Genomic DNA, 17,886 nt, shown 5'->3' with positions numbered 1-17,886 from the left:
ATGAAATTCTTTGGAAAGTCATTTTATATCACCCTTTGACTGTGCATTGAACTGTAAAACCACCCCATTGGAGACAAAATAAAAGGATAGGAGAGGGAGAGAAGGGGGATGGGGCAAGGAGGAGAATTATAATTCTTTGCAGGCCTTTGGTATTAACCCAAACACCAGAGCTGTCAGCAGTTCAGAGAGGGAGGTGCGAGGGGCAAACATTCAGTGTTAATTGGCACTTTGTAAGCTCTGAGCCTTCCTTTTGTGAGGGAAGTGGAAGAGAGAGTGAGTTAGCAAGAGGGGGGAGGGAGGGAGGGAGGAGTGGTCAGCAGAGGGGGGTGAGGGAGGGAGGGACAGACAGAGAGAGAGAGAGAGAGAGAGAGAGAGAGAGCTCTTGTTCTTGTAGGTTTGTTGGGCCTTGTTGAGGGTATTTACGGTTCACTTCTTATCCTTTGTTAATTGGGCTTTCTCGCCCCCAATGAAAAAAAAAAAAGAATTCATGTAACCCCCAGCCTGCCACCCATGCTCCCTGTGACTCTCCCCACCAGCCTGATCAGCAAGAGAGGGGTACATGACAAGAGCAGAACAAAAGGACTGTCCTGCGAACATCATTACACTGAAACTGTTTTTTTTTGGAAGTTAAAAGTGCACTTCTGCTGACGGACATGTGCATTAAATTGTACCCCCCCCCCCCCCCCCCCCTCCCCTATGAATTAAACTGATGCCCTCTTTTCTTAATGGTGATTCAGAGGAGCAGAAGCACAGTCAAACAATTAGGTACAGGATGTAAAAACACCCCGGCTGTCCTCTTTGTGGATCCTCTCCTTCCGCCGAAATGTTTGGAGTTATCTGAAATAATTAAAGAGGACGAGATTGAGAGAGAGAGAGGAGAGAGAGAGAGAGAGAGGGAGAGAGGAGGGCACCTGCCTTTGAAAGAGAGAGGGGCAGGGGGGGGTGCTGTTGGCATGAGGCTGGTGCTTCACAGCACCTCTGGCCTCTTTCTGTCTTTGCCTCGCTCTCCCACTGACTGATGTAAATAATAATAGTGCCAGCACTGAAAGGACACAGGTGTCAACCATTGTGCTGCTCTGAAAGGACCTGGGGGGAGGAGGTCAGGGGTCACAGGGCCACCTCAGCCACCTCTCACACCCACAGTTTTTATTCACACTGACGCTCCCTTTCATAGGTTTTCATCTCACCCCCCCCCCCTCTGTCTCTCTCGCTCACTCTCTCCTTTTGTTATCATAGCTCTATGTTTTGTGAAAACTTTTCAGCGGTCATACACAAGCTCAGTATTCAGGAAGGTTAACATTCTTTTGAAAATTAATCGGGTCACACAACAATGCAGATCAATGGCTGCTTTCAATAAGAAGAGCCAATGGATAGGAAATTAGATTTTAAATATAATTTACACCACGGGCAATATGCTAAATATTTATGCCATTTTAATATTAGTAGCCTACAAGTCTCGCCTACAAAGACGAGCCTACTTGTATGAAACAATACATATTTGCTTTATTTAGCAACATTATGTTACAAGTTACTAAAGTATGTTCTTCTCTACTATGCTGCAGCTTCAAAATAAGTCACATATCCAAACTGATCAACTTTATATTGTAAAAGCATTGAAAGGGAAATATGCTTCTTCACTTTGTTGCAGAGAGTTAGATGAGAAGATTGATACCACTCTCATTCATATACGTCATTTAAATACGTAGCTGGAAACTGCAGTAGCTTAGCTTAGCTTAGCACAAAGACTGGGAACAGGGGGAAACAGCTAGCCTGCCTGTATTCAGAGGTAACAGAATCTGCAAACAGAAAGTACCTCAAAAGCTCACTAATTAACATGCTATATCTAATTTGTTTCATTTGTACAACAAACATAGTAAAAGATTTTACTTACATATATATATATTTTGCTGTGTGAAGTTTCTTTCAGTACGTAAATCCAAATGCTCCTTTTAATCTTTTTTTTTTTTTTTTTCAAGGAGAGCTGTCTCCTAATAATACATCAGTGTATTAACCTCACCTCATGGTTTACTCTCCCACTTCCACTTATTCTCAGCAGTTGGTCGCCCGCTCCCAAGCCAGTGGATGATAAATGTCACACGCACACACACGTAATACACACAGGCCAGCCGGCATGCATGACACGACGCATGTGTGTGTACATCAAGGCCGCTCTTTCTGCAGCGCTCAAAGTAACTGATGGATGAAGCTGGGCGGAGATTTGTGGACCAGTGTCCTTTGTGCTCAAAGGAGCAGCACAAGAAAGAATCATAAATTGGAATTGGTGCTTGATGGTGGGGGCGCACTGTACTATTGCCATGGATAGGTGACTATTTATGGTCTGCAACGTGAAATTTCTGCTGCATCAGCAAACGTCGTGTGCAAATAAAAAAGCGAGGACATACTGTGTGCTCTGGAAGAGGGTTATAGACTTTTTTTACATGTCGTTTGAGCTTACTACTGTCGCACACATACAGATTGTCTTTCTTTATCGGCCGACGTGGAGATTAAATAATACGCTGTGTCACGGGCATTAAAGCAGAATTCAACCTCCATTACAGAACCTCTGTAAGTAAGAGTCCAACTGGCCAATCATTCTGCCACCTTTCAGGTTTTATGTGCAGTCAGTGAAGCAGCCGGCCTCAGCTTTGGTCTCGGCCTTGGCTGTTTGCAGCCATGATGAAAATGTTTGATCTTGATATGGAGCCAAGTGTAAAACCCTGGGGAAAACCTCCACGACGCTGAACCATAGCATAGACATTACATAAGTGTAGTTTCATCTGCAGCAGTTGATAGTAACAGAGGGCGACAGAATGAAGACGGCCGTGGATGCACCGAGGTGTCAGTGTCTCATGCTATATTTTGTGAGGTTTTTTTGGGTGGATGCTCCTCAGCCTTTGAGATCCATTCTTGGTGGAGATGGAGATGCTAGAGAAGGGCGAGAGGATTTATTACCTGCCATTAGAAACACTAATCTGTTGCAGGTGTTTCTGGCTGTTCTCCCAGGGCCACGCCGGCTCTCCTCCCCGGGAGGCCCCACCATATTTGTGTGTGTGTGACAGAGAAAGAGACAAAAGGAGTTTTATTATTTCCACGGCATCTGAAGGGAGAATAGACCATCTCCACAATCCTCTCATATCACCGAGAGTGTCAAGATAAAGACAAAGACAACATGTATTCCAATGCTGTTCCCCCATCAGTCATATCAATAGAAACGACCACAAAGCAAAGTGCGAGAACACTGTGCAAACTTTCAGATTAAAGATTCACGGCCACTTGCTCTAGGAGTGTCATCTATACGCATCCAGGAGAAAGTGCACTTTGTTTTGTTTCTCAACTTTTCAAATCGCACTATAATTTTTTGGCGAGCCATTCGACAATGACAACTCACTCTGGGTATGCAGTCGAAAAAACCACTTTATCAGCAGGGTACAACCTCTGGGGTGTATTACAATGAAGAAAAGACCACCAGGATGGATTGAGCCAACAGCTTCACAGGAAGCCTGCGGTGCTTTTGGGGGGATGATGAACAAAGACACAAAGAGAAAGTCCTGCTCTGTAGGAAGTCTGCGACGCCCACTGTGGCCAACTTTGGAAAAGAGGGAACTGAGTGAGAGAGAAGAATGGAGACGGAGAGGAATCCAGGGGTGGAGAACAGTGAATACAGGAAAAGGATCAGGGGGAGGATTGATATGGTGATGGAGGTTTAAAAAAAACAACAACCAAAAATCAGAGGACTCAATCTGTGAATACCAGGACAAATATAAAGAATAATTTCAAACCAGTTTACCACAACGCCATCAAATGCATGATAGTCTGCTATTAAGGATTTTTTTTTTTTGAACAGAGAAAGGAATTCACTGTAGAAGGACGACGTCATGTGATTTCACTACTTTGGCACTACTGCCCTCATGTGGACAATCAAAGTACTCTTATAGGATTCTTATAAGTCTGTATGGCTGAATGTTTTTGTATGAATTAAAAAAAAAAATCACTTATCAGGTGTCCTGGTAGCCGAGTGTTTAAGGAGACAATATCTTATTAAATATGTTCTACTTTGCATACATGTTGATATTTGCATACATATTGCAAGGAGCCAGGTTTGAAAATAGTTTCATTTTGTTGACATATTAGAATCAACATTTATTACTGGATACGTCTTTGTATCACTCGCCATTCTCTCCATGCTTTCAGGAGTAAAAAGTTGTATAAATCAGGCGATGAATGATATATGATCAAACTTCTCTGTGAAGACATTCAGAATATAGAGAGAATGAAACTGGAATGTTTGATGTTCTGGTGTTTTTGATGTGGAGATTTCTGGCACAGAGTCTGAGAAAAATTATCACTTTGAGAAAAGGTGATTACCTACTGGTAAAAAAACGTTACCTGTAGGTATCACAATGAAACTCCTCCAGTTGATTACTCACATTAAGACATTTTTTTTATTTCAAGTAGTTCTGTGTATAAATATATAAATGAGGCATTGTCTAATGCTAACTTTAGTGATTTAGGACAAATCCACAGATGCAAATAGACAAAGTAGTAAAATATAAACCTAAATGTGTATTTTGGGTGATTTCTTTCCACCAGTCTGAAATCAGACATGTCATGGCAGCAAAATATCATAAATTGACTAGTGCATGAAAAAAAACAATGTTTTTGCGTGTAGTGTCCAAGTTTTCCATCTGAAAAGATTAAAGATTGGGGCAAAAAGTCTGTGTGTGCTAGAATTTCAAGGCTAAATTTGGGTAGCGGAATACATCAATTACAGAATGAATGTTTTTCATGGGATGTAGTTGTAGGAGTTCTGGATGAAATAGTCTGTGAAGGAAGGGAACCAGTCTTTACTCAGAATCACAATCTGGGTGAACCAGGGGTAGAAGAGCTCCGGCTGTCTCGTGGCTCCTGTAATGATGATATTCAAGGCTGCATCTGTGGCGGGGTAGGCTGGTACATTTGTGACTCCCCTACAGGATACAGAAAAGCACTGCCATTTAACTACTGTGGAAAGCAGTTGTTAACATGATGCCAAATATGTTGCAGCATTGCAATATACAAGTATCAGTGACCACTCTGATGTAGCTGTGAGACACTTTGCATTCGGACTTGACTCACCTGACTTTATCCATAGCTGATTGAGTGTCGATGAGCCCCAGTGTACATATAGAGATGGACACATTGCTTTTCTTCATAGCCAGCTCATGGTAAAGGGCCCCGAAGAAACCATTCAAGGCAAATTTTGTTGAGGTATACGGTGCCACGAAGGGACTGGGCATTTTACCTGTAAAGCATCAATATATTAGTTGGATGTAAAAACATAAAAATCTATTGTGGCTTTCTTTTGGCTTCATTTATGACATTCACAGGTTTAAACTTGTGTATAATTAGGAACTTTTATCGGATTCATCAGTATCTGAATTTTTTCCAAAATGTTTGTAAGTAAGGACACACTTTCCTTGTGGATGTGCTGTGGTATACTTATAAACTCATCTAACTCCTTTAACTCCTGAGAAAAAAATGAAAATTTGAACAGCTGCAGAACAGCTCCTATATGGATGTTGTGGTGAATTTGTTTATATAATGTTTTATATGAAAAAGTGCTATACAAAGCAGGTTTATAATATTATTAATATAACGATAATATAAAAATAACGAGGCCCAAATTCCACAATGTTTGTTATTACTGGGTGAAAACTATATAATCAACGTGTATAAATATGATAAACTTACCTAAAAGCGATGAAACAACCACCAGCGCGCCTTTACTTTGCTCAAGGGAAGCCAAGGCTCTCCACGCCATCTGAATATAGCTGAAGAAGTTGACCTTTTGGAAAGCACACACACAAAGGTCAGTGCCGTCCCCTCGTTTTATGTTGCAGATAGACCATCAGAACGCCGCGTTACCTTCATCAGCCACCTGGTGTGCTCCACATCTCCCTCCCACATGCTGAAGGGGCTCGGGCCGATGTGGTTGAGAACCAGGTAATCCAACCCTCCGAGCTTTTCCAGAGCAAAATCTACAGCTTTGTCGGGGTCTGACTCGCTGGCCATGTCTGCCGCTATGTAGAGAGCTTTCTGGGCTCCCAAACTCAGGCATTTCTCTGCCACCTATAAGCAGTGATGAGACAGAAGGGATCCAGTGCAGTTGCAGAAAAGAGTATAAAGAAAGTGTTATTAACATATAAACAATCAAGATGTTGTCTGTCCAGACTATGTCTTATATATGATGGACACAGAACTAGTGGTTGATAGATGTAGTGGTTTGAGCTTCATTTTTGACAATGTTAAGTTCACTAACCTTCTGTAACACCTTCTCCCTCCTCGCTGTAATTACTACTTGGGCCCCAAAGCGGGCATAGTGATATGCCATTTGTTCACCAATACCCGTACTGGCCCCGGTCACCAATACCCTCGCACCTCTGAGAGATTCTGAGAGAAAAATGAAACAAAAGATATGTGTGCTGTGACCACAATTGCGTTGATTGAAATTAATAAACATTTAATTTTGAGCGCCACTGTTGCAGGTATATTGCCTGGGAGGTATTTGTGCCAACTGGTGTGGGATATAAACTTAGTAAATATCCATTTGTACGTGGTCATTTAAAAAAAAAAAAAAATGATAGTTTTAAAAGTGCTTTGATGACATTGAACTGTTATCTGACCCACGACCCCCATTCTATCTAGAATCCTTCAGCACAAGAACATTAAAAGGATTAAAAGGATCCTTTATTGACATTCTGCAACACAAGGGTTGCACAACATGTGCAGTTGTATTCCAGGTCTGTTTATGCTAGGTGTGTCCTGTGTTGCATCAGGATAAATGTAAACGGCAGCAACAAACGTGTTCAAAGTCCAAGACCGGCCGTTTCACTTGACAGGGCTTTAAAACACTTTTGACCCAATGTTCATTGGACTCTGACACTGAGCTAAGAGATGTAGCCACAACCGTCTGACCCTTCTCTGTACAGTAAAATAGTCCATTGTTTATCTATTAACCTAATACAGCACTTTTAACTTTAGGAAGAGAAGAGTTTCTTGAACTTCCAGGATAATGCACCTGTGTAGCCTATTGTCTGTGGATGCATACAGCTGACTCTACAACGTACCTGTGCTGTGTACTAACTTGTATCAGCCGTGGTAGTTAGTTTTATATAAAGTCGCAATTGTTGAAAACACACTACTTCTCCATTGACTCAAGCTATATGTAATTCTATGGCTTGCGGACACTGGACTGTACACTGCTTTCCTCACAGCAGGGATAAGTGCTGCGTTCTCCTTTAGGTCACAAGCGGAAAGCGTGTCAGATTATCACCAATTACTCGCTCAGTTTGTGCTTCCTTTCCTAAACTCCCCCCAGGGGAGCTTTAAACTTTCCTCCTCGTTATACGCAGGCATTTTGAGCGATGCAGAACAGCGAGCATCCCATCGCTGTTACATGATGAGTTTGCACGGTCCACATTCATGACTTGCAGCGTGAAGTTGAGGCTGCGCGGTCCCGTTATGTGCTCCGCCCTGCAACGTGGAGCCTATACGTGATAAGGCAGTACACATCGCGCTCATGGCAACATTCCAACTTTATCAATACAGTATTGATCCACTGATTAGATATGATATGATCATCATAATGTTGTAAAATCGACTGATGTCATATTTTATAAATGTCTTAATGGCTGCTTATCCGATAACCTTGAGCTACACACAACCGATTCAAGTCTTTTCGGCAGCATGTGGATTCCAGTCGTCCACAGAATACTTTCATGTTCAACAATAACGAGATGTTGGAGGGGAATTAAACATTAAAAACACAAAATGTATTGTGTAGTGGATGATTTTTCCATTAAATAGACGCATTAATGTTGCATTAGAGAGATGTTACCAAATGGTTCTGGAAAAAGGGGGGGGGGGGGGGGGGGGGGGGGGCTGAGCAGATCAGCAGTCAAAACACAATTTAGATAACGTCTTTGAAAAAAGAAGCCCATAGCAATTCTGCTAAATTGGCCAGTTAATGTTCTCTAAGGTCTGATATGGTGGTGTGCCTCATAATCAGAGGGCTACGGATTCGAACCTGCTGGTTTGAACATTGTGTGTGGGCTTTGCCTCGCTAACGACATGCAGGTTAGGTAAGTTGACTCTAAATTGTCCGCAGGTGTGAATGGTTGTCTGTGTCCAGTGTCATGTGATAACCTGTACGACCTGTTGGTCAGGATGTAGCCTACTGCATGCCTTCGCCTTCTGTGGCTCTGAGACCTTGCAGATTACAGATAGTGAACATGTAATCTGCCACTGCACAGTATATCATAAACCTAATTTGCTGCAATATCCCTCATTTGAACTCTCACAAAAAATATTGCCCAAAGAGGTTTGCGGAAAACTTTCAACAGAATACTGTTCAGAACAAACCCCTTATGACAGCGTATCTCCACTGTCAATACAGAGACCGTTCCCTCATATTTGTGTTCTATAAAAATGCATTTCTGTAGAGATTTGCGGGGAAAATTCAACATTCATGAATTCCATTCTTCAGTGGTCATTCAAAGAAATGTTTGAGAAAATCGATCCTTTATTACCATTGGTGAAAATAACTAATGTCGACACTGGAAGTGATTTAAATACTTCAGCGCATAACGGCATCAGCCGTGCAGAACAATAATCAAGTCCTTGATACCTGATACACCTGATAACCGATACGGTCTTTACAACCTACGTGTAACATTAAAGATAAGTTTATCTTTAGATAAGTCCACATGATCTTGCGTCTCTCTTACCTGCATCAAAGCGGGGCGTAGTCCACTTGATAGCCAGGAAAGCGAAACACGCAGAAGCTAGTAAGACTTTCGTGAAAGTTCCCATTTTGTGAACTTGTTGGTAGTTTCTTTTTTTTAAGCACCAAGTGTCAGCAACAACTACACCACCTTTCCACTTTCCACAGCTGCCTCGCGCTGGGAATGTGAGGACACTAAAGTGCCATTCATGTTATCTCCCCTGTGCATTTCTCTTGGCGTGCGTAAAGTGGGTGTGTTGTTTGAGCTCGAATCGGGCCATACTTTCGACTGGGTGTGGGCGGCAGCCAGAGCTGGCTACTTGACTGACTGCTCATATAAATTAATTGGAGGCTTTCCTGTTATCTAAAGTGCATAATTAGAATTTCAATAAACAAGTATTCTGTTGTTGGTGAACTATTCTTTTCTTTGCTTCCGCTGTAGTATTGGACCTTAAAGATAGGATAAAATAAGATATCAACGTTGTTAATCCCAGAGGAAATTATTGGGCCAGAGATTACAACAAAAAAACAATACAATAACAAATATCTGAACAGTAGAATAGAGTAATATTACGTGTATAAGAAGTAGACACCAGTGCAAAATAGAATACCTGTAAAGTAAATATAGTTTTTTTTTTAATCTACTAAAACAGAAAAAGTAAAGTACAACAAACATAAGATTAGAAAAATGAGTTCTCAACACTACCATATTTGATCTGTCCCTATACATCTGGCTGACCTGCTTCTCAGACAGAAATAGCTCCATTATATTTGTTTGTTTAAAAAACCAAAACAAAAAAACCCCCCTTCTCTTTCCTTTGGCTGTAAATTGCCAAAATTGTGATTTTAATCCATAGACTGTAATCCCTATAGATGCAAATAAGAGGAGACGAATCTGCGGCTCTTAAATAACGTTAGCGTTAGCTTTTGAAAAGTAAAACTTTATTGACACAACCCTTTATTGACACAACCTGCGTGCGCAGCGATCAAGCAGGGTTGTCCTTCAGTAATAGCCTGAGCTATCCAGATAGCCTTCACCCGAGCGTATTGTTGGCGTACCTGGAACAACAGTAACGTTACGTTAAAAGGAAACTAAACCGCTGTGGACCATGGCGGCAAGGATCTTGCCCGTAGTGAAGTTAGTATATTTTCATTCCACCCGTAATTTCCCTGAAGTCATTGCTGCTGTAGTTAGCTAGGTGCTAGCTGCACTATTAGCATGTTAGCTAACTGACGATACCTTTTAACGTTGCTCTCAGTTTCCCAGAGAGCTTTCCAACTGTCCTCTTGAAACACTGTGTTTACTGGTTGCATAACTAGTTGACTCAATAACTAACTAGTGAAATCATTACATACGCGTGTTGTCTATCAGTTGACATGTTTATAACTGGATACAGAGGAGGGTTATCTGGTGTTGGAGCCTGAATGCATTTGTTCTTTGATTTTCAGACTGGCCACCAAGGTGACCATTGCAGGAGGAGCTCTGTACATCGCCTGTGACTCTGGTCTGTTGGGAAGCAGTGATCAGGGCTCAGAAGCCCTAAAGAAGGCCAAGGCTGCAATACCCCCCGCCATAGAGGAGTGGATGAAGTACTTTGGACTGGAGGTAATGCTACAGATAAGCTGCATATGCATCTTTCCCCCCGAAATGACCCTGCAGTAGGCAAACAAGCCAGTGTCGTATACAAAGGTTTTAATGAATCACACAATAGATGAAATAATGGATGTATGCGTGTCCTCCCATCTCATGGCCCATCCCTCATGGAGTTATAAGACACCTTTAATACAAATCAGTTTTAAACGCAACAATGACAGTAATGTATCAAAATAAAGGAACTGGCCTGTTTATTTCTGAATGAAGAGGCAGTAAAGCCGTTGTAATCTGGACACAAAGATACATTTTTAATCTTTGGTAGACTAAAAAGAACACGCTTTTCAGTAAAATTGCATTTGACTTTTGACACTAACTGTTAGTAGTCGGTAACTAAGTGTCAGTGTATTCTTTCTACAGAATATTCCAATTATATTTCATAATGTTTCATATTTCTATTCCCGTGTTATTCTGGGCTAATATGCCCACTTTTCAGTAATGCACCAAACTGTCTGCCCTCCATCGTCATTGCCACTTATATCTTTCACATTTCACTTCCAATATATCTCCCTGTACTGGTTTTTCAAATGCGTCTGTATTTAACAGCTACAAAGCACTGTTTCAAACTAAAGAGCCCCCTTCCTCTCCGCAGACTCAGCTTCCAACCATACCTAAGGTTGAATTCTCCCCGGTTCAGGCGTGGAACTCTGGTAAGAGCTGAATGAAAAGCTTGTTTCTTTTCAGAGAAAGGTCACTCATTTGGTAATGTCATGAGTTTGTGTTTTGAGCCCGGATTTTAAATTGTGGTTATGCACCTTACTTGTCAGATGCTGTGGTCTTGTTGACATTTCATCGGGGCAGTAATTAATTTCAGCATCACTAATGTGACTCCGAGATGATTATTTTTAAATTGGTTAACAACCTAAATGTGTTTTCAATGCCTCAAACCCAAACCATTGATTTCTTTTCTTTTATTTCAGGGGTGCGGCAGTCTATTTCATCTCTTTCGGAGGCTCCAACAAACGCAACCAAATACACAAATCAGGGTTTGCAGTACCTGAAAGACCTCACCAAGTGAACAGGAACTCTCCGGACAGCCTGACATTTATCAATCGTTTTCAGTTTTGCACTTAAATAATGACGTTACTTCTTCAGACGTTGTTGTCCCTCCCAAGAAAGAAGAAACAGCCCAACATGAAAGAAAACAGACAAAAAGAAGTCAGCTGCATGGAAGGCAGTCTCTTAAAGGGTACTGGGGTTCTCTAAAGGATATTGGCATTGTATTGTACATAATGCTAGGAAGCTACATTTATTTTTAAAAACGTTCATTTTGTGTAAACCACCATATTTAATTTAGCTCAGTAATGTCTAATATACAGTAGTTCTTTCCCCCTTTTGTTCTCCAACTACCCAAATAATGTTCTGAAGAGAATGTCTGTCGTATATATGCAGTTTCACCATTTGTGACTAAATAATACATCCATCTTGAAACACGTCCTGTCTTCAGTTTGATTTGTTGAGGTGGAAACTGAACGTTAAATCTAGGCGGCGTGTTCAAAGAACAAGACCAAGCAAATGTGCAAAACTCTTTATTACTCATGGCAGATTAACAATGACACAAATTGCCTGTTGATGCTGCTACAACTTCAGAGCAGGAAGTGATCTAATGCATGAAGAAGACTGTGCACAGTCATTTGTAACGACACAAACACCACACAGCAGTGATGTACAGTGTAAACCTCTTTTCTTATTTTTTTTTTTCATTTTTATGTGGGTTTAACAAACCGTACCGCTTCTGTCACACGTTGTCACTTCTCCACTGTCAAAATAAAAGTTTTCACTGTTGAGATGATACAGTAGGAGCATACCTACTGACCGACCGGCTCACTGAGGAACACACTGAGCGACTTGGAGAAGACCGAGAGGGCAAAAACCAATTCAGCCGCTAGTGACAAAGTTGAGAGGAAACCAATATGGCAATCGTAGATGTCATGTTTGCAAGACAAAGTTATAAAGACTAGAACCAGAGCTAGTTAGTTGCTGTCAACAAACTGGTTTGTCCGTTGATTATACCGGGTAAATATTCAGTTTATATCTTATGTAAATAAACGACCCTTTCACTAAAAGCTGGTGGTTTTGATGAGATATTCATATAAATGAGAGTAATCACAACAGGCAACATTACAAGGCATTTTACACAAGTTGTACATATTAAATACTGTCATCTAAATGTATTGCAACACTTTTTTTTTTTTTTCATCATGCGTGAAAGCATTTATTTTGCCACATTTGCTCTTAAGGAAAAAGCGTTTTGGGGGAAACTATATAGCGTACCATAACCTAAACATGTAAACTTTATACAATAAAGTGCTCCCCACAAGTTCAACAGTGAGCATATACAACCAATGAAGATGTGTGTAATATTTAAAGTACATTTTCATACGGCATTAAGAGTAAAACACAGCACTGAAATAAACTAGATGGTCGCAAAACTTTCCTCAAGCTGTCAGTGTCGCCACTTCTGAATGAAAACCGAATAGCAGCCTTCATACGCAATGACTCAGTAAGAGCAATGACTCAGTAAGAGCAATGACTCAGTAAGAGCGCAGGTAGAGATGCGATATGTACAATATTGCAAAGATGACAAGCCGGAAGGCACTTTTATGATTTGTGTGGGATCAAATTTAAATGAGAATTTAGCAAACTGCGTCTTCATCACCAGTGCAAAATATCCGATACGATGCTGAATATGGTGCAACGGTGCAGGACTATATTTCCACATGAGCGTAATTCAGCTAAAAGGCTTTTGTAAATATAAGGGCCCCACTAAGGTGATTTTGCAATCCTTTCATTCCTTCCTTCCAGTACTAACACTAAATGTGATAATATGGTTACATAAATACAATACAAAAAAAAATGTATCAGCCCATTCAATAGACGCCTCAGTGGAAGGCATCGAGATATAATGTGTATATCATGCTTACTGGCGAGTTAGATGATCCAAAGAAAAGTCTCAAAAGAGTATTTTGAGCAGCTTTTTGAGACATACTTTAATTAAGATAATACTTTAAAAAGGACAAATCAGAGTATCTCAACGACAGCAATACAAATGCAGTAACAACTGCACTTTGCAGCTGTTGGGCAGTGCAATCTTGGACTGTCCAAAACATAACAGTATAAAGTAGAACAGCAACAATAAAACAATCCAATCTCCTCGAAATATAGCCAAGCATAGCGGTGCTACAGTTCTGCTGTGCATATGAAAAAACAGATTGCACGTTCTTTTTTTTTTTCTCTCTCTCTCTTCCGAACAATAAAGCATAATAACTATTCAACCCTGACATGGTTTTGGGAAAAACTGATCGGAACGACGTGTGGAACAGAAGCAGATGGAGGGAGGCTGGAGAGAGTCCACCATCTCTAGGTGGTTTTCACCAGGTCATAGACATGGATATGAAAGTCATCATCGTATTTGATGTAGTAGACGGAGGGCTTGGCTGGGACCTGGTAGATGACCAGGCCTGTTCTCTTCACGCCCTTGTCAGTAACATACTCCACCTGTTTCCCCACCAGACTCTCCGTCTCTTCTCCTGGCTTCCTGTCGGCGGGCAACAGGTGTTTGTTTTCTGTGGAGTGAAACATGAAAACGAGTCACGTTTAAGTCAAGAGTTAGATCGAAACGTTCCTGCGCGTAACCTCGCCAAACACCGCCTACTAACGAGTATCTCAAAAGTGGGTATTCAATAATGTCCCGTTTGGTTTCCGAGCAGAAACGTGCATCAAAAGTATTAAAAAGCAAAAGGTTCTGTGTTATTCTTTAAATGGTCCAACTCATCATTACTCCATCACAAAAATGTGCTTCCGTGCTCTCGTTTTTTTTCTCAAATCCAATTTGCTCAATATCAACATTACGTCAATAAATTTACAGACCTAGAAATAAAAAAAAAATTCTCCATAATAAAGTGTAAGAATCCTGTATGTATGTATATATATATATATATATATATATATATATATTTGTATGAGTTAGCCAAGCTTGTAATCTGTTAACTGAAACTGATCGTGGACACAAAGCTTTAACAGACTGAAATATTAATATACGAGATTTTACAGGCCGTAGTATCTTTCATGAAGAAGTCTCACTCTCTGAATTAAAACTTGATTAGGTGTTACGGTGTTACATGCGCCAAAGTCAATAGAATATCCTCAAATTAGATGCAGCAGTTTGTGGATGTTCAAACATAGCCATTACCTCTGTGATGTCTTGGCTTTCCTTCTTCGACATCTTGACCATAAATATCTAATTTCCCCAAGAAAACACTTCCTTTGTTTTAACTCCAAGCACTCACTTTCCACCTTTTCTCTTGACAGCGTGATATCAAGAGTATCTGTGTCTAAGGCCGCAAGAAGAAGTGCTCACTTTGTAAATATGCCATTTTTCCTGTTTGCTACTTGGGAGTCGAACCCTCTGACGTAGATTAGTGATAAATACAGACTTCAATGACAAACCATGACTGCTGGAGAACTCACATGGTCTCCATGTCAAAAAAAGATTTAACGAAAAATAATTTTCAAATGTCACATGGCAGATCTTGAGGTCCTCTTTAAAGCTTCAGGGCAACAAAAAAATATTCAATAAAGCTTTATCAGTCATGAATCTGTCTTTGTCTCACACACAAATCACCAGTACCTGCTTCAGGCAGAATCCTGAGGTCTCCGTCAGCGTAGTCGTCCCACAGCTGGTACATATAAAGTACGGGGTCCTTTTCATAAGTGATATAATACCAGTTGGTCATGATGGGCGCTCTGGAGAGGACCATGCCTCGCCACTCGTTCTTCTCTCCATCCTCCTTTTCAAACAGATGCTCCACAGCTTTGCCCACCAGCTCCTCCGCCCCCGGAGGTATCTTAATCTTGTTGTTTACTACGGAGACACAAGACATGCAATATGAAAGTGAGAAACAATGGCGACTCATAATGCGACTGCTTAAGCGGCCTTACTAAACTCACCAACTTTCTCCGACAGGACCTGCAGACTCGACACCCTCTCGTCCTTGAACAGCTCGATGCCGTAGACGCAGTCGAAGCCGTCGTACTTCACCATGAAGAGAGACGGGTTCACGCTGAGCCTGTCGAGCACCGTTCCCTTCCATTTGCTCTGGTTCCCCTTCTCGCGCCAGTTGTGCTGAATGCGGACTCCCAGAATGCTGTTGGGATCCGGGGTCAACGTGTCACTCAGCTCCCCGCTACTCCGCTTTCTGGTAATACGAATAGGAATATGCAGGTCAGCGGCTGCCACCATCAAAAACTTACATTATATGCAGTGTGAATATTTTTCATTCATCCCAGAAGTAAATATATATATGTAGGATATTGGGTATTTACAGTACTGTGTACCTGAATTAATCACTTTGACATGTCGCTGTTTGTGACATTATAGTTACTATTACATTCTATTCAATAACCACGTGATTGACATACACAGTAGCTTTGTTTTCTACATACCTGCCCCTTTTCTTGGACATGCCTCCAGAAAGTCAAAGGTCACTGATTAAGAGAAAGACAGGGCAAGGTTCAGGTATTATGTGAGTGAGTGAGCGAGACAGCTGCCAAACTTCACATGTACTGTTGTACTGCACAGCATGAGGAAGGCCTCTGCTTCAGCTGAGAGGCTGGCCTTGTCTGGAAGAGACCCGAGACTGACAACTCCAGCAGCCAATAGATTAGCATGTTGCAACAACTTCCTGGTTATTTACTTTAACTACACAGCCATGGAGGTCACTGTTTGTAATGCACAGTCTGCTGAGGCGAGACTGTGTACGTTTGTCATATTCGTTGCACAGCCTCAGTTTTTAAAAAAGCCATTGAAGAAAAAATAATAATTATGGCTGACACAACTTCAAGAGCATATATCAGCCATTTCTCTGTATCTGACAAATGACAGTATGTAACGTTAGCCCGGTGCATTTTTTAGTGGAAACAACTTATATATTAGCTACACACATGTAAAATATGATGAGGCGAGTCCGATAAACCACGCGTTAAGTCATGCCGTGTATCACCTGTGCTGGACTGAATCCAACACACCTACACCTCACACTGTAGGTTATCAATACCACTCGTCTGTCCTAGCTTCAATGCAGATGTTACTGTGAGATCAGTGGAGGCGGCTAGCTTAGAGCTACACCCGCTCTTCGGTGCCCCCACCCCACCCCCCCCGCCCCGCTGACGACAGGTAACAAACACCGGGGACAGCAGTGTGTTAACAGCCTCGGAACATGTCTTCGTTACCTTTACGCAGATTTCATGTCAGTATTGTTCGGCTCGCCTGGCAGAGAAATGCTGCCACACACACACACACACCAAACCCGCCTGTGTAAATCTCGCGAAACCTGTGGAAAATGGGAGATGCGGAGAGGAGACTATAGTTCCCGTCGAGCCCTCGGCTACCACGACCGCGGAGACGGACGTGAACACGCGCGCAATGAACACTGGGAGTTTGAGTTTTTTGGGTGACAGTGATTCTGGAGTTTTTAACGACCGAAGTTACACAGGTGTTGCCGATGGTACTGCATGCTGCGTTCGGGTGTTTTCGGAAATAGCGTAATTACGGCAATAGTGCGTATGATTGACATGAAAACGTACACAACCCAACCGACCACAACAGGCGAAGTGAGGCCGGGATTTTCTGTGACGCCAGAGTTTCCTAGAATTTGACTTAAAGGGGCAGACTGCGTGAGATAGGTGTCAGCATTAATGTAAAGTTATTACGATTATGTTTCCGCCTTCACTCTTTCAGTAACATGAACTGCCCATGACAACATTTTGCATCTTTTGTTCTAAAAAACACAACACTACAATGCTGGATACACATTGCATACAATTACATATCTTAAATAAAATTAAACCCACCGCTCATCTACGTGAATTACTTTGGTCTTCAACCTTAAACATTCGGCTGCACAAACTATTTGCATGATTCAAACCTGTAAGGACAGATGCAAATGGTAGCACCAGAAGGCAGCAGCGGTGATGATCTTGAAATATGATCTGAATGCATATCATGGGCATCATACAGCTAGTCACATTCACCACTCGGGAAGCAGTTAAGGGTTAGTGAGTATGTGCAACTGATTGAGAACATCTGGTCTCCTGCCTTCACAGATGTTTTACAGCAAGGTATTCATACTTTGTCCCAAATGGAATCTTACAGAAAACAATGTATTTTTAATGTCCTGAAATACGATCCTCTCTGCACAACCTCAATGCACCACCTGAGCCTATATCGTCATTATTGTAGCAGCCAAAAAGGATGAGTACAATTTCCTGGTATGCTGCCAGGCTGTGGTTGGTATGAACCTGGCGCATTGGTAATAAAGTGGCACCCGCCGATGACGTCATTGTATTTTAGTACCAGCTGTGCAGCCTCAGGACGCCGACAGCCGAAGTAGTGTTTCAACGTGTTTTAAATGAGTTAATTATTCATTTGACACAGCGAAAGTTACCGTCTTTCTTTGCTTTGAGTTGCCGCGGC

The 17,886-nt window shown here is 41.6% G+C and overlaps 3 protein-coding genes across 3 annotated transcripts; 1 reads left to right on the top strand and 2 right to left on the bottom strand.

The window, feature by feature from the left end:
• Positions 1–3,939: 3,939 nt before the first annotated feature.
• Positions 3,940–8,977, bottom strand: hsd11b1la (hydroxysteroid (11-beta) dehydrogenase 1-like a). The gene is made up of 6 exons (XM_079157755.1): positions 8,766–8,977; positions 6,299–6,429; positions 5,905–6,108; positions 5,731–5,824; positions 5,116–5,281; positions 3,940–4,967 (listed from the first exon to the last, which is right to left on the bottom strand). The coding sequence occupies exons 1-6, from the start codon at positions 8,848–8,850 to the stop codon at positions 4,784–4,786; spliced, it is 864 nt and encodes a 287-aa protein (XP_079013881.1). The 5' UTR covers positions 8,851–8,977; the 3' UTR covers positions 3,940–4,783.
• A 768-nt stretch (positions 8,978–9,745) lies between these two features.
• micos13 (mitochondrial contact site and cristae organizing system subunit 13) lies at positions 9,746–12,197 on the top strand. Its single transcript, XM_079158149.1, has 4 exons — positions 9,746–9,899; positions 10,211–10,367; positions 11,005–11,062; positions 11,333–12,197. The coding sequence occupies exons 1-4, from the start codon at positions 9,871–9,873 to the stop codon at positions 11,428–11,430; spliced, it is 342 nt and encodes a 113-aa protein (XP_079014275.1). The 5' UTR covers positions 9,746–9,870; the 3' UTR covers positions 11,431–12,197.
• Positions 12,198–12,486: 289 nt separating this feature from the next.
• Positions 12,487–16,785, bottom strand: LOC306695037 (spindlin-1-like). The gene is made up of 5 exons (XM_079158148.1): positions 16,644–16,785; positions 15,858–15,899; positions 15,363–15,610; positions 15,043–15,276; positions 12,487–13,978 (listed from the first exon to the last, which is right to left on the bottom strand). Exons 2-5 carry the CDS (start codon positions 15,875–15,877, stop codon positions 13,773–13,775), a joined length of 708 nt encoding a protein of 235 aa, XP_079014274.1. The 5' UTR covers positions 15,878–15,899; positions 16,644–16,785; the 3' UTR covers positions 12,487–13,772.
• Between the last annotated feature and the right edge of the window lie 1,101 nt (positions 16,786–17,886).

The sequence above is a fragment of the Pholis gunnellus genome (assembly GCF_910591455.1).
Source record: "Pholis gunnellus genome assembly, chromosome: 4".
Taxonomy (NCBI): Eukaryota; Metazoa; Chordata; class Actinopteri; order Perciformes; family Pholidae; genus Pholis; species Pholis gunnellus.
Note: the sequence above shows the minus strand (reverse complement) of the source record. Positions and strands in the feature narration are given on the sequence as shown.